This window comes from Cervus elaphus, chromosome 24 (genome assembly GCF_910594005.1).
Source record: "Cervus elaphus chromosome 24, mCerEla1.1, whole genome shotgun sequence".
NCBI lineage: Eukaryota > Metazoa > Chordata > Mammalia > Artiodactyla > Cervidae > Cervus > Cervus elaphus.
In genome coordinates this window covers 28,877,528-28,898,961 of record NC_057838.1, presented here as the reverse complement: position 1 = coordinate 28,898,961, position 21,434 = coordinate 28,877,528, and the positions used below count along the sequence as shown (strand labels likewise).

Here is a 21,434-nt window from a genome sequence, read left to right as displayed (position 1 = left end):
AACTGTGCAAATTTGAAGCACATGAGAAAAATTTAAGGCTACGTGTTATTACCAGATCACCTCCCGAAAGGCTGAACTTAAAACTTCACCAAAAGTTCAAGTAATCCTCTTTCTCTGCACATCTTCAAGTCTTAATATTCACCAGTTAGAACATAAAAAAATAATTCTTATTTCAATTTGCATTTTGCTGACTTCAGAGCAGTTCCTGGGTCACTATAGTTCCCCTTTGGGAAACTACTCCACCTAAGCTCTTGCATCTCTAGCCACTCACAACTAACTATTCCCCTTGATGGGGATCCTCCACAAATATTCACAACCGCCACACTTCCCTCCCTCACAAAATCCTGTATAAATACTATTTCCTTCTGGAAGCTCTTAGGAATTTTCCAGGCATAACTGCTTCCTTTTCTGGGCTCCCAAGTCTTTCATTACCTCATAACACATCTACCTCTTAAGCTAAGACTGCATGCTTCATGGTAAATAACTCTGTTTCAATCATTCTTCTATTCCCAAATGCAAAACAAGTATAGATCATATGACAGGAGGGTTCAATAAATACTCGTTGAATTTGTTTCACGGGTAGCAAGAAAACTATTTGTAAAGCAAATGCAAAGCAGTATACATAGTGGGCTCCCATTAAGGTATATAGGACTAGCCAAAAATATTTCTGGAAGGATACACAAGGATATTGCTCTAAATATTTTGAAGGTTGAACCACATGACAGTACTGCTTAATTTTTTTAAAAATACATTTACATCAACAACAAAACAAAATCTGTTTTAGCTAAAACACAAGAAGCTACTGTGAGGTTAATCAGCCCTTTCTTTGCTCCCTGTTGCTGCCACTACATCCAGGTAAGTGTAATTTTCACTCTGCTTCCTTTTCAGAAGAGGGTCAGTTACACAAATGAACGAAGATAAATCAACTAAACAAAATATAACAAGCTTAGTGTTATCTACCAATTGTATAACTACCTTAGGGAAAATGGTCCTAATTATGACTTATTCCTTTTAAAAAGTCTTATATTTATTCATGAATATACACATAAACATATGACAACTAAAAAAAGCAAAAAGAGTCATGATGTGTTAACATTTACCTCTATGTCTTCAGAGAGTATTCTCAGTCTCAGGGCTTCTTTGAGATCCAGAATGTCCGCTTCCTGTCTGTTAATCAATGCTTTGCTCTCTTCTTTGTCAGCCAAAGCAGAGTTGTATTTGCCCTACAGAAAAGAAAATTATGATACAAGATCTGTCTGCCTTATTATCAGTTTATTTTTACAGTAATAATACTCTAGTAACTGAAGAATGAGTCTGAGTTCTAAGATGTTGACCAGATTAACACAAATTAGTTTAATAACTATTTGTTGAATGAAGGAATGGAACAGTAAATGTATGAATTGCAAAAGAGAAGTGGAAAAGTCCTGCAGGTATCAGTGAAAATACATCTGGTTTTGTCATCTTTATCAGAAATTAGTATGGAGTGCAACAAACTCCCTTTGGAGCAGAGGAGTGAGGAACATTAACAAAAAAACTTTACCTTGACCCAAGGCATGGAGGAAGCATCACCATTTATATGCAGAAAGATTAAGTATTTACTTTAGGAAGTTATAAAGTCCAATAATAGAAAAACAAACTCATTTTTTAAACCACTGACATTTCTGCACATCACTAAAATATGCTATTAATTTTTTTTTAAGCAATTAAGGAACACCACATACCCTTAACCATCAGAGACAACAGCCAATCTGTTTCTGATCTGGTCTGGATCAGCAATTCCCTAATGTGCAGAGAGTGTACTCTCTCCAGGTCAGTGAGGTCTGAAAAATACTACAAGTGATTTTGCCTTCCTGAGACGCACACAGCATGTCAACATGCTAAAGGTTCTGCAGGTTCTGCAGATACCCAAGCATGCTGAGCTTTCACCAATACATATTTCCAAACCTGGGTGAACACAGAACCTTACTTTTGTGTGAAGCATCTATTAACCTTTTGAGTCTGTGAACTGTGTCTTGTGCTCAATTTTAATATCTTGTTGATGAAAGAACTTACGTTGATGTCCTCCAGTTCTTGTCTCAGGGTGTCTATGGTTTCTGTTTTCTCAGAGACTGAGGTTCTTAGCTCCTGGATCTGGCTCATGAGGTCAGTTACAACTTCCTGACAAGGACAGAAAGGTATCTTCATACCGAGTGAAAGCAAAGAGATCATTCTTTAATGATAAATAGTTTACCTTTCCAAAGGACAACAGAAGTCACTTTTATTTTAGAATATCATGCATCACATTACATTATTCATATCATCACATGATATTATCAATTTATATTTTAATGCTTTTCTAACATTGTCATCATTTGTATTGGTTTTATGAATGAATAAGAGTTAGACATAAAAGGAATGTATATATCTAATTATATGTTCAGGCATACATATTCTAGTTAAAGCCAACACCAGGGATTTGAGTATTCATATCAGGGGACTGACAATCAATGGTAAGAGGTTGCATTAATGGCATCTTAGTTAAAAGGGGTAGGGATGTGTTTTAGAAACACTGCAGTTGTGACTTAACAGTTGGCACTTCAAGTTACGAGGAAAGTTACTTAAAAGACCTCATTCTCCAGGAACTTTGGAAGATGAGCACAGCCTAAATACATACAGAAATGCTGGCTGCCCTTGGGAGCAGGAAACCACATTGTGAAGGGAGCATTTATAAGGAATGCACAGGGGGCTACAGCCTCAACCTCTACCTACCTTGTCAGCGTCTCTAGACTTCTCCAGAGAACTGATTAGTTTTTCAGTAGCACACAAACTCTCTTCTAGTTTCTGTACTTTTGCCATCTATGGGGGGAAATTAATATTTTTAGAAAGAGAATTAAATTACATCAAGTTAACCATGCATATATATTAAAAAAACAAAAAAAAAGGAGTTGAAATTTGCTTTTTGTATTAAACAGTGTACACTAAGGTGTAATATTTGAAAACAAAAAGTTGAGCCAAAAGACAATGATTTTGTGGTCTCCATCAGGAAACCACCAACAAATTAATATTACGGCCATCTGGGGGTTAGAAAAACAAGAGCTGAAAATAATACAACCAACTCTATCTTTTTATTACCAATATTCAATATCTGAAACCTGGAACAGCTTTTATAACAAACTTATTTAGATATCAGGAATAAAATTTACAAACTTCAAATTTCATAGTTAAGAGTAGAGGACATTCACCTGCTGCTCACACTTGGCCTTCTCTTTCTGTTTCTCCTGACGTACAGCTTCAAGTACTTCTAAGATTTCTCTGGAAAAGAAGAATTATCTTTTAGTCATGACTCATTCAATGGAAACAGGAACTGAGTCCATTCAGGAAAAAGACACTCAATGCAACTGAACTTCCTACACAGTATTAGGAATTGCATTCCACTAGGATCAGAAATTTGAACTAGTTTCTTCAGTAGTTATTTAACGAGGACCCAGTTTGTGCCAGGATAGTTTATTTTTCTCCAGAGTACTTAGGACTCCCTAACATAACATGAAGCATTTATTTATCACCTATCTCTCATTTAAACCTCCTAAGGGTGGGGATATTTTGTTCATTGTCTTATCTCTAAATGTCCTGGCATTTACTAGAATAGTTCCTGGCTTGCTGGCTATCACTAAGCATCTGAATGAAAGACTAAATGTTAACTGTCTTTCCCAAATAGATAAAAGTCACTACTGTATACCAGGAACTAGAAAAGAATCTGTCTCACAAGAACTTTATAAGTATCTGCTGAATAAACTAACACAAATTCTTCTTACTAGAGTAATTATCCTACTGTTGGCTGAAACGAAGAGACTGAGAGAGATCACCAAGGAGAAGGATTCTGAGAGAGGGAAGAAAGACAACGGCATTCATGTTAAGGACCAGAAGAATAAAGGAACAGAGAGAGAAAGAATAGTAGAAAAGAGCAGAAATCATTTCTACTGGTTTATAGTAGAAATAAACCAGTTCCCATCTTCCAATAATAAATACCATGATTTATTTACAGAAGGTCCTGAGTTCTGATCACCACCAATTGCTATTCATTCAAAAAACACTGTAGATAGTTATTAAATGTTTTGAAAAATTAAGTTTCTCTACATAGCTATTTATACCAAAGAATCTGATATTCATTTTGAAATTAAAAAAAAAAAAAAAAAAACCTAACAGGCTATAGCAATAAAAAAAAAAAGGCCCCACAAGATAAAGAATGTAGTAGTAAATGATATTCTAGTCAACCATGGGAAAGATAAATAGCACTCACTTAGAACTGTTTTCTTTATCTTCTTCAAATTGTAATAATAATTTGTTATTGCGTTCTTTTTCTGCCTCAAAAAGCTCCATCAAATTCTAAAAGACAATGTTATATTAGATTTTAACGGGTAGTCAACAAACACACGGAATACCTTCCAGGTGGTAGCCACAATGGGCTATTAAACAAGTCAGGAAGAGGTCAAATAGTCACACATCCAGCACAAATTCATCAATAACCAGTACCTTTCTTAACTTACATTCAGATCAGATTTCAGAGTTTCATTTTCTTTTTTGCAGTTTTGGAGGCTTTTTGAAAGTTGGTCAGTTTCAAACTTCATTACTTCTTGTAAGTTGTCATAGGAATCCTGTAGGCAGGTTTTGCTCTCAAGCAGCTTTTCATTTTCTAATCTTTATCAGGAAAACATTTTTACAAATGTAAATAGAGATGTTAAATGTAGTTCTGCTCGCCAGATTTATCTGCAGTTCACTGATCCCATTTATAGACCATTCCCAACTTACAGAAGCCTGACTGATAATAAAGCTTCTCACAGACTTGTGTGAAATGGTCATGATGTACAAACATTAGTGTGAGGGGGATGGAGAAGACAGGGTGAGTGTGTCAGCCTGCAGCCACCTATTTCCTCATTCTTTCTCCCATGGAGTCAACCAGATACGCTTAATTGATTGGTAATTTCAGGTGATGAGACTCATTTAGGGAGGTCCAGACCTAACCCCTTTGTAAGCCAAAGACTGGCCACTGACTTAATTTTGTTGCTAGCTCAACTCTATTCACTCAGCACATATTCTCCAACTCCAGGAAGACTTTTCAAGATGGCAAATATGGCTTGGTCCTGAGCAAGAGAATAAATTCCTTCAGGATAGAACTATTTTCTTAAGTCACAAGATTATTATTTACTACTTTTTAGGTTTTCACCCTCTTATTCTGCTTCACAACATACTGTGACATGCTCAAACATCAAGAGTTCATCCAAGAACTGGTAAACAATGAACTGATCTCTGGACCACTCAAAACAGATATCCCAGCTTGTATACAGAAGGCTAACAGACCTGGAACTATCTGGTTCCATGAACTCCAAGCAGAGCAGAAGCAGCAAATTATAAATTGCTAAAGACCATACATGGTAGGGAAGGGGAACATATGTGTTTATGACACAAATTGTATACATAAAACAGATAAAATAATTCAAGAAATATATGGCAGTTGTGCTGTTTCACTCTAAGGTCTCAACAACCTGTGAGAGCCATGATGGTGTTTACGCAGCTCAGTAAGTGACATACTCAATGGACAACACATTGAGTGCAAAAAGATCACACAAAATTCACTGACGACAGAGCCAAGATAAGATTTTGTGATTTAGATGTTCAAAACAATGCCAGGTCTAAGAAAAAGGAACAGTGCACCAGTGTTGATAAATGGCCACTGATCACCAGCCTTGGTGCTGGCGGATGGTGCAGGGGGCGGAGGTTGCACTAACTCAGCACAGGGTCCCCCTGCACTAAAGGATGGCTGCCAGGCAAGAAAGTGGGCCCAGAGCCACCCCCTTGTTGGATTTTTGGATATTTATAGGAAAGATCTCAATTTTTAAAATGTTATTATTTTATTTTTTTTTAAGTCACACTGGGGAACTTTCCTGGTGGCCCAGTGGTTTGGACTCCGAGCTGCAATCCTTGGTTGGGAAACTAAGATCCCACATGCCATGCAGCGTGACAAAAAAATTTAAAAAAAAAGAAAGAAAGAAATTAAAAAAACAGACCACACTGGTCAGGTCCAACAAAAACATGTCTATGGATGATTTGGCCTGCAGGCCTCAAGTTTCTGTCCTCTATTTTTAATTCCTTATTGTATATTCAGAAACCACTCAAGCATTACAAAGTTTAGTTTTTGCAAAGTCTATAAAAATTCAATTCAAGGTTGTCTATTAGTAGCCTTTCTAGAGTGAGGAGTCACGCTCATATCACACTCAGAGTATCATGATCAAAATGTCCACTATTAAATTATTGGCATACTCAGGAAGTAGCATCAAAACCATAGGATAGCTTTAAGTTATATTTTACAAAAGGCTGAAATTAGTAAGAAAAAAAAAACAGTGGAAACAAGCAGTTTACATCTTTAAGATTACTTTGTTTCAAGATGACCAGCACTTGACTAACTAGCCAGCCTCTGGCATTCCGGCGGACAACAGGGACTACTACTGATCTGGTCTGCCTTGTACTGTCCAGGAAGAGCACACCCTTCCCTCTCGAGAGGGAACAGGCACATCACCCAGGTTGGGCCAACCCTTGGTAAATGACTGGTCCAAAAGTAAGCAGGTGACTCCAGCAAGAGTAACCGCAATTTTCTCTGGGATTGATATATGGCAATTGGGAGACACTATTTCTTTGCAGGGATTGTTACACCAGAAGACAGAAGATGGAGCTGTCTGAGGCAGTCTGTTTCCTGTCAAAAAGAGGAAGGTTCTCAACAGCAGAAGAGAATGAGGACAATACACAGAGGGAAACAGAGTACCGAAGCAGGGAGGAAGAGAGGAAGATAAGCTTGGCAGGGGTGGTGGGAAGAGAAGGGAGTGCATACTGACAATATTGTTTGAGACTCAATCTAGTCTGTCCCTGAAACCAAAATCACCTCTGGGGCTTCCCAGTATCAATAAATTACCATTTTTCCCCCCTGTGGCCCCACATGCTGGGCCCCACCTGGAACAGATTGCTGGGTCTTAGTTCCCTGACCAGGTGTCAATCCTGGGCCCTCGGCAATGAAAGCAGAGTCCTAACCACTGGACAGCCAGGGAAGTCCCAATAAATTACCCCTGAATCTTTTAAACTAGCCTGAGTTGGGTAAACAGCACTTGTGCTTTAAGTAGTCCTAGGTGACAAGCCAATCAGGCAGCTTGAGAGCAGAAGAGAACAACCCTACCTGACATGATCCAGTTGAAGCTGGACCTGCATGTGTCTTTCGGAAAGGCTGTTGAGTTCTTTCTCCTGAGTCTCTCTGAATAAACTGTACTCCAGTTTCACCGAAGAGAGCTCCTTGTCTGCAGAATGAAGAACGACTCGCAGGTCATGTACCTCACTTTTCAAATCTAAAACAAAGAAACAAAATAAATCTTAACAGGCTTTTTGTCACATGCGTTTTTACACAATAGGCAAATAAATTTGATAGGTACCCTTCACACATCAGCAAAAACAAGCTGAAGAGACCATTTTGAGTGTAAAAATGTTGAACTACTGAGTGGGAGGTATCCAGGAACACTGAGGTTTCTATTTTCTTCCTCTCCCTCACCCATGGACTTTGGTATGTTGTTGTTTTAGTTGCGACTCTTTTGCGACCCCGTGGACTGTAGACGGCCAGGCTCCTCTGTCCATGGAATTCTCCAGGCAAGAATACTGCAGTGGGTTGCCATTTCCTTCTCCAGGGGATCTTCCTGACCCAGGGAGCGAACCTGCATCACCTGCATTGGCAGGTGGACTCTTTACCACTGAGCTACCAGGAAAGCCCGAATTTTGATATATTCCTACCCCAAAAAAAGTTAGTATCTGACCCTCACATGTAGGTCATTTGATTTTTCTACATTTCTCCTGTAGAATGTGCATCAAAATTCTTAATATAAGAAAAAACGCAAGAGATTTTAAAACTGGGCAACTTTTTAATAGATCAAACAAAAGAGAACGGCTTTCTTTTTTGTCTTAGTAAACTACTGTAAACACTTTGATAAAAGGAGACATAAACTGGAAAAACTGGGAATTAAATGACATTCCCATATCTACAAATATATACAAATTTATAATTTATGCTTTTTTTGTCATTACTAAAATTCTTAAAACATTCATCATATGCATTTAAGACACTGCATTTTCAAAGTGGTCTTAAAACTTCAAGCAAACAGTTGTATCATTGTTTTGAGAGCAGTCTTGGAGAAAATGACCCTTTATATAACTATTACTCATCTAGTCCAATTTAAAACAAACATGACCAACCAACTGAAAACACAGACACACCACTAAGCCATATTAGTAAAAAGTTACTGAATTACAGCATTTAGATTAGGAAGCTCCCAGTGTTCAGACTCACAGTCATTCTTGGTCTGTGTGTCTTGAAGCTGCTTTTCAAGGACATTCAACTGAGAGAGATGCTCCAGCTGCTGTTTGGTCCAATCAGTTCTTTCTGATGAGAAAAGCTTTGGGAAAGAGACCAATTTACTGGAAGAGGAATACTGATAAGCTAAAACACACAACAAATAAATCACTTTGTTTCTGTTTTTCAAATGCAGTTTTAAATTCAGACTAGGGGTGTGTGTCTCCTTATCAGAGGAGTCGCTGAAATAACAAAGTAAGGGAATACAACTCAAATAGATTGTGACCCAAGCTTCCTAGGTCACTTCCTTCCTGACAGGTTCTTACTTTGAGGTTCAGACATTTTCTGAGGTCATGCTTGCAATCTCACCTCCTGCATCTGAGTAGAATGATGTTCCAGTTTGTCAATCTGCTGCTGAAGCTTTACATTTTTATGCTCTTCTTCATCCAACCTGACTTGAAGGGCACTCATTTGTTCCTGCAACACAAGAACTTCAGGGGTCAAAAATACTTTTAATGAACATCTCAAACATTCCACCATTTCTCCTGCATTAAAAAATACACAATGCAAAACCTCATATGGACAAAGGTATCAAAAGCCAGTATGGAGCCAAAAAACAGACTATACTGATGATTTCTCATGGTTCAGAATTATACTCGTGGCCTGTCAAAGTCGGTAATTTGAAGCACAAAGGAAAGAAGCGATTAAACTAAAATCAACGACTAAATCAGAGCCATCTTAAAAAAAATAAATAAATCAGAGCCATCTTAAGACTTCTTTGATGCTTCCTCAGGCCTATATTGAGTGACCTCACCAGAAAGGCCTCCACGTCTGTGAAAGGTAAACTTTCAGAACTTGCGGTGATGTAGCTTCAAGTTTTACTAGACAGTAGAAAAACTTGTACAAAAAATAAATCACTGAATTTTGAGGTAAACAAACTTCATGCATTATTTCAAATATACAGAAAGCTGTCTAAAATTTGAACTATCATAAGATTCTTTCCAACTATTTCATCTTCTTTAGCATATATAACAGTCCGTCTTATAAATCAGTTCTGGAACTAGAAGCTAGAGGCAAACTGGTCTTTTTATACGCAAGAGAACCAAACCCCAAGGAGAGCAGAAAGTGACTTGCTAAATGCTGCCAGGTGGATTTTTTTTTTTTTATATATATAAATTAGCTATTTATTAAAAATGTTACTCTCAACTGTGTTAACTCATGTGGTTCAAGAGAACACTGTATATACACAACCTGATTTGCTATAACAGAATTTTCAGAATCTATACAAATCTTTAGTAACAAATCAACTTAAACTTTTTTGGAAATAATTTCTACTAAAGATTCATAATTAGCATAGTCCTTCAATGACTGTACAAGTTCATCCAGTAGGTACTCTCCTTGCATAAAAGTTTCAAGATCATGAAGTGACTTGTTTGTTCTGTGATCTGTGACCCGGTTCTGTGGAAAATTATATGTTCTTATTTTCTCTGACCTTCCTTTTGTGCCAATCTGAATCTTCCTAGCATTGTATCGTTTACTTGTTTCTTCTTCTAGCTGCAGGCTGTACAGTTTTGCACGTAACTTTTTCATAGCCATCTCTTTATTTTTCAGTTGAGATCTTTCTTGTTGGCATTCGGAAACAATACCCGTTGGGAGATGAACGATCCGGACAGCACTGTCCGTGGTGTTCACATGCTGCCCCCCAGCTCCACTGGCTCACTTAGTATCAATCCTCAAATCCTTAGGATTAATCACCAGGTTAATCTCGGTGGGCTGGGGTAAGATGGCTACAGTCATGGTGCTGGTGTGGATGCGGCCTTGCTTCTCTGTCCTGGGCACTCTCTGGACTCTGTGCACACCTCCTTCAAACTTCATGTGCTTATAGGCTTCTGAACCCCCAATGCTGGCGGACGCATGTCTAAGGCCACCTATTTCACTTGGAAAATATTCCAGGGTTTCAAAATGCCATCTTTTAAATGCAGCATACTGCTGATACATATCAAATATCTCTGAGGTAAACAACATTGCCTCCTGACCCCCAACTCCTGCAGTTACCTCCAGGATCAAATCATTTTTATCTGTTTCTTCTGAGGGAACCAAAAGTAAGATAATCTGTTGCTTTAATTTAGCTATTTCTTTTTCACATGAAGTTATTTCATTTTCGGCAAGTTTCCTTAAGTCCTCATTTTCATCTTACAAAATATACCTCCTCTTTCCTCTATCTGACGGACAACATGCAGCCATGCAGCAGGTGCTGGGTCTCCTGCAGCTCCTGCTCCTTGTCGCTCAGAAGTCTGGCCGCCGCCACCAGCTCAGGCCGCCTGACCTGTAACTGGGCTTCAGAGCCTACCTGGCGCTCGAGGAAGGTCCGCAGAGGTCCGCCGCGTGCAAACAGCTCCTCCAGGGGCAGGTTACCGCAGCTGAGGTGTCGGCGGGCTGGGACAACATCCCGGCGGGCCCAAAAGCCCCGAAAAATATTCCAAAGTAACGGGGAGCGCGTAACTACAGTCAGTCCACCATGGCAGACAAGACTGCCAGGTGGATTAAAAGAGCAAGAGTAGGTTGATTTCTAACCCAAGGACCTTACATCCTTAAAAAGATATGATTTTGATACTAAACAGGTTCAAACACTGCAGATTATTACCAAGAGTTAAAATGATAAAGAAAATTTATTGAAGTGAAAGTCTATTTCTTTCTAAAACTGAGCATTACCTGTACCATTCTCAGCTCTTCGGAAATGGCTTCAAAAGCTTGCTCACTCATCTCAGGAGGCACTGGCTCATTTAAGATATCATTATCCAAGTTGCTAGAATTCTGGGTTTGCGCACAGCCAAAGCTCTCCAGTTCAGGGCTAAACTTCGGTAGTGGTCGAGACCAAAGTTGGTAAGTCTTGGTTGGTGTTGTTATGATCTGCAGCAAAAAATTATTAGGAAAACATTAGCACACATGAAAAGAATAACTTATTTAGTAAGTGTGTGAATAGAGGATAAAATTACAATTCTATTCATCAAGAGAAAAGAAAAAGTATCCTTGAGAGCCAGCACAGAAGAAAGGCCCATGTGGAAACAAATTTATCAATTCAAAGCAGTCTCAGGCAAAACTGTCATAAGTTTTTAAAAATAAAACTTGATAAGTCAATACAAAAACTTCATACAAAAAAATAAATGTGCAATAAGTCACTATTAAAAAGAACAATTTAGGAAGACTTCCCTGGTCAATATAAAAATAAAAGGGTATGGTCATTAAAGCAATGCATCATTATCATGTGAACAGTCAGAACACTGGAAGAAAATACAAAGCCCAGAAATAGAACAATTTATATATGGAAAGTTCAAATTAGTGAGGAAAGTAAGGTTGATTTTTAAAAAAGGTAAACCCAGAGGTCATGCCACTTAAAAATAAAATAGCAGGGACATCCCTGGTAGTCCAGTGGCTAAAGCTCAGCCCTCTCAATGCAAGGGGCCTAGGCTCATTTCCTGCTTGGGGAACTAGATCCCACACGCCGCAACTAAGGATTTGAACGCTGCAGCTAACGCCTAGCACAGCAAACAAATAAATATTAAAAAAGAAAAATTAGACACCACCAATTTAAGCTTCAGATTACCTACCTTCAGTGTTTCAGCATGAATTTTAGTCAGTTGAGAAACTTCTTGCCGCTTGCAGACTTTTGTTGCTTCCAAAAGGTTTTCAAGATTAAGGTTCGCTTTTTGTAAGGACTGAATCTCTGATTCTAATTCCACCTGCCTTTTTCTAATAGATAAGATAAAATGGAGTATTTCAGGTAATAAGTAATATCATACATTTGTAGAGTAGTTCATACTCTCACATAACTTTATAATCATCCCTTTAATCAGAGACTCTGGCAGATTATCACCCTCATTTTCCAATTGGGTGAGGTTACAGTTCAGAGATTGATGACTGTTTAAAGTATTCAACTAGCAAATGGTATGCTCCAACTCAAAAGCCCAAATAATTCAACAATAATTCCATGTGATATATTATTTTTAAAACAAATGTTTCTTTATCTTTTAGAACAGGATTAATCTTAGTTACATATAACATGAAGGTGGTTTATCCGTTTTCTTTTAAACAGTATATCAAGAATACTAACAAAACTGTAATTTCTAAAAATACCAACATAATTCATAACAGCAATGATTTAAATTTTATGATCAGATAAAAAATTCACAAATAAGTTTAACAGATACTCATCTCAATAGGTATATCCCTCAAAAGATTTGTATCATCTAGTTTAATAAATATACTATAAAAGACTAAAATTTGAGGTCAATTGTACCTCAGTTTTTAAAAAATGAGTGAAGAAAAAGAAAAGAGCAAGATGCAAGCCCTTTTGCTTCATGTCAAAACAAGTTAGCAGCTACATTAGAATATTAAAGGTAAATGCTCAACTAAAATCCTAACCATGCTAAACACTAGACAAACCAACGTTAAAGGATATTGAAACAGTAAGTATGAATGTGTATTTATACTTTACCTAGTTAGTTCTTTGAATTCTTCATACTCTTGCTTTGAATTATTCAGCTCTGTGTGAACTTGTAGGAGTTGTGCTTTTAACTTCTCAGTGTTTGCTAACGAACACGGCTCTTTCAGAGCTTTAGGGGAGAATCCTTGCTGACCTGATAATAAGGACACAATCTGGTCTTTGAAAGACAGAAAATCACAGAATACAATTTCTAAGTTCTCTGCTAAGTATAAATTTTGAAGCATAAGGAGGAAAAATGAGAAATCATTGGAAAACGAAGCCTAAAATACAAGAGCCTGTAACTCAAGAGGAGACATAAGACACAACAGAGTGTGTTGAAGAGTATTAAAAGTTGTTTTTGCGAAGTTGTGAAGCAACAGGATGAAGGGGCATATTTAAAGCAACACTTTTTCCATTAAGAGAAAGGAACAAATAATGACTGAAGTATAACACCCACACTGCTGGATAGAGAAGTATCACCAGTTGAATTTTGCATGAGTTAGTGTCAACAGTCAATGAATTTTTAGCAAAGGAGATAAACAGCAAAGGCAGCCAGTTCAAAGAACTTGGTATCATCTACCAGATAGAAAATACTAATTTTTAGGAATTCCTTAGATGACTGAATTTGTTGAAGAGTGCCACTGAGTTTCAGTATGGGAAAATACCACATAAAAATTGTTCAGAGAATGATGTTTAGAAGATAGTGAGGTCCAGAAATTACCATTAGTATTTTTGGAAGATAGTAAGTTAAGGTACTACTGAGGCCAAAATGGCCAACGAAATATACAGCACTGTAGGTTATATAATACAAAAAAAACCTGATTTTAACTTTGCATCTAAAATCATGGTCTCTCTACAAGCCATACTCCAAGAATTTTTATTCTTTTGTTAATTCATAACAGAATGGAAAAAGGCTTGGAAAAGGAAATTTAAAAAACATTTATCATTGCAATATCTTCATTTCAATTATATTCATTTCAACCTAAAAAGAAACAAGGACCGAAACAAGAGTATGATAAAAGGCCATGAAAATAGTCAAAGAATGGAGCAAATACGGACAGTCACCAAATCCCATAGCGTTAACACTAATAGCTGCCAAGCCTATAAGTTAGATTAGTACTAACTAAACCACTTTTCAGAGAGTAACAGTAAACTTAAAGAACTACTATATAATTAACAGAACAGACAGTGGCAAGATGACCTGCAAATAAGACATCAGGACCAAAAACTGAGCTGGCTGGACCATGAGTCTGACCACTCTGACCAATCTCTCACACCACATAGTTGTTCACCAGGGGGATAAACATCTCAGCTCTACAGTCATTCAGACTGTCATTAGTTAAGCACTTTTCAAATATTTAACACAGGAAAATTCCACTTACACAGGAAAATTCCATTTAATAAAAATGTAAAGTATCAAGATCTGCAAGAAAGAGATATACGGGTATTCCCTTGCTCATAGGTATGTATTCACCTACATGAAGAATAAGTATGTATATAGGAAATTTGCACACCAAGTCTGGAGGCTAAAGTGAAAACCCTCAGGGCAACGCCATATCAAGGTCCTTATAAACAATCTTCCTGCGCCTAGAAGACATGTTTACAACAATCATGCCTTACTTTTGTCATTTTTCTCTGTTTCAGATACTTCGAAGAAGGCTTTTTCCAGGATTGCAATGGTCTGGGCATCCATTTCGTGGGCTCTTTTCACAGGCTCTAACAGTCTCAGTCTTCTGTTCTCCTCCCTGAGGGAATGATTTTCCATAGCATATTTTGCCACTCTGGGGTGGTGCTCTATCTGTGACATGGAAGAATTAGAGACATATATTTACAAACGTGACCATTTTAGAGAACAAGTTTTCCTGAAAACCAGCAGAAAACACCGTGGCCACCACAGGCACTAGAGAGCACCTCAGTTTTTACGATCAGACTGAACATGTGCATATCCTACAACTCTCCAGTCTACGTTTGGGTCTGAAAATTTGAAACTTCTCCATCTATTCTTGAAACTCACCCAGGCACCTTCGATGATAAGCATACAGGGTGTACCCTGTGGCAGACTCTTCATGCAAAGGAGACTGCTTCAGTTAACACACTGAAAATAATAAGAAAATTCTCTACTGACTACAGGGGAATGCCTCTCAAGATATACTAAATGAAAAGGGCGAGGCACAGAAAAGTGTATATGGTCAGCTGTCTTTTGTGCACAAAAAGGAATAAAAGCCAAAATATCTGTACTGGTTTGAAAATGCATAAAAACCTCTTGAAAAATGTATACTGTGATAAGAGATTATCTTTGTTTCTTAATGATGTGCCTGATGTCAGCTATTCATCCTCCCAGGGAAAAGGAAAAACAACAAAACTTCGATGAGCTCAACTGCAAACTGACTCTGATAACCCCAACCACCCCCTGGAAGGAACTGTACCCGGCCTGCCGGGGCTGAGTGCCATGGCAGCAACATCACAACTTCCTCCCTTTTCCCTTCAGGTTTTACTATTTTAGAAAAATAGGGTGTGTGTGTGTGCGCACGCATGCGGTGGGGTGGGGGGTGTTTAAATTCTGTAATGATACTGTCAGTTCAATTCATTTAAAACACTTTCTCTTGCCTTACAAGAATCTGCTGACCAGTCTGGTGACTGATTTATACTTGTCCTGAATCTCTTTTATTTAGAGTTACTGTGAATGTCATGTACTCACTTGTTCTCGCAGAGTTTGAATCTCATCCCTCAATTCCGACAGCAAACGGTCCTGCTCCTCAGGCAGAAAACTTCCCCGGGATTCCTTGTGGAGCTTTTCCAGGCGCATTATTTGATCCTCTCGGAATTTCACAATCATTTTATTCGACTGAATGAATTTTTCTTTTTTGAGGGTGAGATCTTCCAATTGCGTAACTTTTTCTACCAGAGACTTAAGTTCAAAATTTGATTAGACATAAAAAAATAACTGGGCGTCCCTAAATTTTCACAAACCAAGCAACAAACACTAACTTCACATTTAATTGCAAAGTCAAAGTTAAGTGTTTCAGTCTTCCTTTGTTTTACTGACTTTTGCCATTTATTTCACTCAGAAAAGTTCCATACAGTGAAAGCCTAAAATATCTTGAATCCCTTTTATAGTAAAATTTCATACCTTCTTTTCCTGTTCAGATTTCTTAAAGAATAACATTGCCTCTCGGAAATACTTGATGTAGTTAGTCTCATCTTTGTCTGTAATGGGTCCAGCAAAAAAGAAAAGGAAACAGGAAAAATGTTTTATCTCTCAAGTCTTAATAAGCAATGAGCTGGAATAGCCTTTGATGGACTGCTCTCTATTACTCTAAAAGAATCAGATTCTCATCACCACATGATGAATTTCAAATTAACTTGGTCTACAAATTAGCTATTCTTTAAAGAAAAGTAAGTCTCCGATATCCAATTCAGTAAACATATAAAGATGACAAATGACAGAATCTGGAAGTGGATCTGAGTGGGATTTACTAGTATCTCTTTTTTTAGCACTTATTAGATCAGGGATGCATTTTCAAAATTACTTCTACACTCCCTTCCCATCACATCTCACAGAACTCAGCACCTGCGGTAACTGTGAATTCAGTACCTGTGGTAACCACGTCTGGTTTCTATGCAGGTGAAATGAACAGGAACAGATACTCGTGGGGAATCTGGAGAGCCATACAGTGCTGTGCCTGTCATCAGAGGGCTCTCACACTACATCCACACCTAAGTTCAGCTTAAAGGACACTGAGCTCATCTTACCTACGGTGTGCAAGCTTTCTGGTAGCATCTGCCCTGAGGTAAGCTGGGCCAGTTGTTCTTTGAGTCTCTTCACTTCAGCTTGGAGCTGTGTCACGTTTCCTTGTGTGTCTTCATTTACCACTGCCTGTTCAAGAATTTTTTTTTTTTTAACCATTAAAAGAATGCTTTTTGAGTCATATAGTCTTGTGTTTATATTTGTTTATATGGTTTGGAGTGATGAAGACCAAACAGATTGACACTTACATCTCACCAAGAGTCTGAAGGCTTCCAGAATTGGTGTGCTGGAGGGGAGGGGAGGCTTCTTTTCCCTGTGCCATCACCCTAGAACCACAGACTCTTTCCCTCCCCTCCCTATGCCCCACTAAACAGTAAGCAGGTCTCTAATCTGTTTACAAGCCCTGGGCCCTGCTGGGCTGCTTCACTCCTGAAGTGAAGTGAAGTGAAAGTGAAAGTCAATCAGTAGGGTATGACTCTTTGAGAGCCCATGGACTATATATAGTCCATGGAATTCTCTAGGCCAGAATACTGGAATGGGTAGCCTTTCCCTTCTCCCGGGGATCTTCCCAACCCAGGGATTGAACCCAGGTCTCCTGCATTGCAGGCAGATTCTTTACCAACTGAGCTATCAGGGAATCCTGGTTCACTCCTGGGGTCAGCGTATATTTACCTAATACCGCTTCTTCCTGCGACTGACAGCCCCACCCCATGAAGAAGGGCAAACACCTCCCTGAGTGTCACCTCCCCGTCTTTGCTCACTAAAGAGGGGTGAGGAACTGCAGGCTGGCCTGAGCTCCCCTGGCTCCACCTTCTCCAGAGAAATTCAACCCTGTGTCTTCCTAACAGTCCTCATAGAAGGGGGAGGTGGTTTGACAACTCCAGTTGTGTTTTATTATCACAGTAAATGCTCTTTCAAAGAAATGTCTTCTATTAGACGACTTCTAAGGAGTTCAAAGTCTCACAAAACCCACACGGTGTTAACAAGACTCAAGAGCTAATGGGGACTTCACTGGTGGCCCAGTGACTAAGACTCAGTGCTCCCAATGCAGCGGGCCTGGGTTCTATCCCTGATTAGGGAACTAGATCCCACATGCCACAACTAAGACTTGGCAGAGCCAAAAAAAACTTTTAAATAATAATAATAAAAAAAAGCCAACAGCTGAGTACCAACCAAATCAAATACCAATACTCCAGAGTGAGGGGGAAATCTCTGACAGCCTGAAGCTCCCCATGTTCCTCTCTTAAGGCTGGGTCTGCCCACTGGGAAGGACTATTCACTCTTAAGTCCCCAGTATCTGAGTCACTTTCCCCTGGGAAGCTGCAGCAGAGGACTTACCATTGATAGTGACTAGTATAAGGTTCCTAGTTTTCTTATTTCATATGTTAAGAAGTCATTTCCAGTTGGTTCTGCTTCTTAAGGACAGCCTCATCACAAGGCATTCCTATACACTATGACATCACAATCTCACATTGGTGATGTCATAATTTTAATTATCCCTGCAGCTTTCCATTTTCCAAAAACTTCTAATAAGTCCCAAGAGATAGGGTCAGGAAATGCTAATGATTTCTCCTCCTTGTATTACAGATATCCCACAAAGAGATCATAATCCAATAAAATGAATGAATAACCAGACCCATACTCTTCTGACTTATCCAGTGGAAGAGGTATCATGAACCTCTTTGCTTTTACCATGATGAGATCATCAGGAGTCTATTTTGTGGGGTAAGAATGACCACTGTCTCCTTTGAAGGAGAGAGGAAATTAATTTGCCAATATATACATTTTGATTCTTCTGTTTAGAACCAAAGAGACCTCCAACCAACCTCTCCAAAACAGGTGGGGAACTCCTTGGTCTTTTGACAGTCTGCACCAGGGGTTAGCCAAGTGCTGCTTGACCACAGCCGTGCTCATGTGTTTACACAGCATCTACAGCTGCTTTCTTACTAAAAAAGCAGAGATGAGTAGTTGGGGCAGAGACCATACAATCCACAGTTCAAGAAGCTGGAACTATTTATCACTTAGACCCTTTACATGAAAACTTTTTGGACCACTGATATAAAAGAATATCAAATAAACTTTTTTCTTTTCTCTCTCTCTCTTTTTGGCCATGCTGTACAGCATGTGGGATCTCAGTTCCCAGACCAGGTATCAAACCCATATCCCCTGCGGTGGAAGCAGAGTCTTAACCACTGGACTGCCAGGGAAGTCCCAAACTTCTGGTATAGAAAGAAAAACAAGGAATCCCTGGAGTTTCAGACAACTTGAAAGACAAAGTTTGTCAAGGTCATCAAAATTATTTTCATAGTGGATCCTCTAACCCTCAGCACCCAGCTCTGCTAGCATGGTTTAGGAACATAAATTTAGTTTCCAGCCCAATTACAAAGGAAAAACTTTCCCTTCCCTTAAGAAAAAAACAGGCCAAACAATAATGACCATAAGACCTAATCTAGGTCTCAAATTACATGATCTATACAGAAGGCTAGGAAAGATGAAAACAGAAACCTTGCTTACAGTTAGGCTTTCACAACAGAGAAATAAATAAAAGCTAATGTTAATTTCAGGGCAATTACAAAAGCGAGATATTGCAAGCTTCAATATTTTTTTAATTTACTTAAATATACTCAGTATTTTACCTTATTTTTAATCAGCTTGGCTCTTTGAGCAAAATTAAGCGTTGATAGGGTTTCACCAAAACACCTAGATCCAGGATGAACATTTGCAATTATGACTGTTTTGGCATTACCTCCAAGGGAATCCTGTTTAATGATATAAATGGTACACATTTCAGGGGAGAAACCAAAAGATACGGCATAAACGAACCTACCTATGAAACATAAACAGACTCACAGACATAGAGAACAGATTTGTTCTCTGTTGCCAAAGGGGAGGGAGGTGGGGGAGGGAAGGACTGGGAGTTTGGCATTAGCAGATGTAAACTATTATACATAGGATGGATAAAAAACAAGATTCTACTATATAACACAGGCAACTATATTCAATACCCTGTGATAAGTCATAAAGCAGAAGAACATAAAAAAATAGAATGTCATAGTGAGCATAACCAAAAAAGGGGCTCAGGAACCCAGTGATCTACTTTACCCGGAGTAAGAAGGTAAGTTTGGAGTCTCTGTAGCAAATATGTCTCTGTTTTCCATTACCCACATCGACAAGTGCAGTAATCACCTGGCCCAGGCAGCTCAATGATCGGTTTATGTTACCTGCTTCCTACGGTGTTAGGGAAAAAGAACAAAAATTGAGGTGCATTGATTTCTTTTTAGTATTTTGAATTAAAATATACCTAGCAGGGTGGTAAGTTTGAATGGAAAGGCAAAACAGGGACAACATTAGTTAAGGGTAAGTAACTTTTCAGCAAAAAGATGTCCTCAACTGTCCCCTAACCTTTTCCTACTGAGGCACACACTGCAATTCTAATACTATTCAAATTCAAACACAAAAATCACTGAAGGAAAAAAATACTGTTATCAACTCATGATTGTAATAGTTTTCAACTGACCTATAGGCAGGGATAAAATCAAGAACAGAGGAAAACACGTTAAAGTAGTAAATTATGGGCATATTTTTCAAGCCTTTTATGTTAAAATGTTTGTTACATTATAAAGGTATGGTAACTAACGTCCCACTCCCATGTCCCACGAAGCTCTTAATGAACATGTTATAGATAAGAGAACATTCATTCTAATTCTGTAAATTAGAATTTACATTTATCAGATGTAAATTAAAATTTATGTTTATTATATGTAAACATAAGATTTCTTTAAGAGTAGTTTAGGGAGAAAAATGTTTGGGTTAAACCTTTTACTTCAGGCAGCGTATTTTTGATAACTGAGTCTGCAGAGATGGGAGTATAGAAAAAAGAGAGGAGAAATGGAAATTATTAAGCAAGATGCACTGAGTTCAGAGCTGCCACTGTTACCATCCTTAAAAGTGGTTTAGGGGCACAGTTGTGAGCACAGTCTATGGAGCTGGACTACTGCTTGAATCTCAGCTCAACTCAATCACATGCCCCTGGAAAATTTACTTCTGTTTCTTCAAAATAGAAAGGATAACAGTATCACATCCTAGAATTCTTAGGAAGGTTAAATAGTTTTATATGAAGCATTTAGAATAGACCCAGCATTTATCCTATTATGAACACATGCTATTTTTCTTTGCCTTATGTCACCATAGAAACACAGATGTGAGATAGCCTGAAGCTGTCTGAGAGCTCAGGAGGCTCAAATCCTCACTTTCACGGCAAACAGCACACTCTCCTCTACCATTTCTGAGACTTCGCTATCTGCACCCACATATCCTAACACGGAGAACCCACACATTCTGCTGACAGTACATGTTACAATACATATGCATGTGTGCTCAGTCGCTTCAGTGGTGTCCAACTCTGAGACTGTATGGACTGTAGCCTGCCAGGCTCCTCAACCCAACGGAATTCTCCAAGCAAGAATACTGGAGAGGGTTACTGTACCCTCCTGCAGGGGATCTTCCCTGACCCAGGGATTGAACCCACATCCGCACTGCAGGCAGATTCTTTAACCATGAGACACCTGGGAAGACCACAATACATTAGTAATTCATATTACTGAGACCCTCTGGTAATGCCTTAGCCGAGAATGAAGTCCTTAATCCTTAACTCAAGAACAACTTCTTTCCCACACTTCCCCCAAGTAAGGGGCATGTCATATTCTTCTTCCTCTGAACCCTGCTAGCACTCATACCATCGGCCCTTTTGGGTGACAGTGAATTCAAATACTCTTGCTCCTGACACTTGTCATATCCCCTGTATGTTTACTGTCCCTACACTACAACAAAATTTCCATACCTTTAGG

At 38.6% G+C, this 21,434-nt stretch overlaps 2 protein-coding genes across 4 annotated transcripts in view; both read right to left on the bottom strand.

Moving 5' to 3' along the window:
• Window positions 1-21,434, bottom strand: part of KIF15 (kinesin family member 15) — a 56,309-nt gene that overhangs the window by 12,262 nt on the left and 22,613 nt on the right. For 2 of the 3 annotated variants that reach the window (XM_043885224.1, XM_043885226.1), the window contains exons 9-26: window positions 19,690-19,815; window positions 19,224-19,346; window positions 16,593-16,716; window positions 15,970-16,046; window positions 15,538-15,747; window positions 14,460-14,637; window positions 12,852-13,017; window positions 11,965-12,106; window positions 11,069-11,266; window positions 8,726-8,833; window positions 8,354-8,459; window positions 7,199-7,364; window positions 4,524-4,674; window positions 4,277-4,362; window positions 3,222-3,291; window positions 2,749-2,835; window positions 2,053-2,157; window positions 1,101-1,223 (exon numbers count right to left, since the gene is read on the bottom strand). In XM_043885224.1, coding sequence (XP_043741159.1) covers window positions 1,101-1,223; window positions 2,053-2,157; window positions 2,749-2,835; window positions 3,222-3,291; window positions 4,277-4,362; window positions 4,524-4,674; window positions 7,199-7,364; window positions 8,354-8,459; window positions 8,726-8,833; window positions 11,069-11,266; window positions 11,965-12,106; window positions 12,852-13,017; window positions 14,460-14,637; window positions 15,538-15,747; window positions 15,970-16,046; window positions 16,593-16,716; window positions 19,224-19,346; window positions 19,690-19,815 — 2,346 coding nt within the window. The remainder of the gene's footprint in view (window positions 1-1,100; window positions 1,224-2,052; window positions 2,158-2,748; window positions 2,836-3,221; window positions 3,292-4,276; window positions 4,363-4,523; window positions 4,675-7,198; window positions 7,365-8,353; window positions 8,460-8,725; window positions 8,834-11,068; window positions 11,267-11,964; window positions 12,107-12,851; window positions 13,018-14,459; window positions 14,638-15,537; window positions 15,748-15,969; window positions 16,047-16,592; window positions 16,717-19,223; window positions 19,347-19,689; window positions 19,816-21,434) is intronic. The other variant, XM_043885225.1, reaches the window with a different exon arrangement.
• LOC122682493 (peptide chain release factor 1-like, mitochondrial) lies at window positions 9,529-10,991 on the bottom strand. The gene is given in 2 exon segments (XM_043885231.1): window positions 9,529-10,548; window positions 10,598-10,991. A coding segment is annotated over 1 exon segment (717 nt). The 5' UTR covers window positions 10,382-10,548; window positions 10,598-10,991; the 3' UTR covers window positions 9,529-9,664.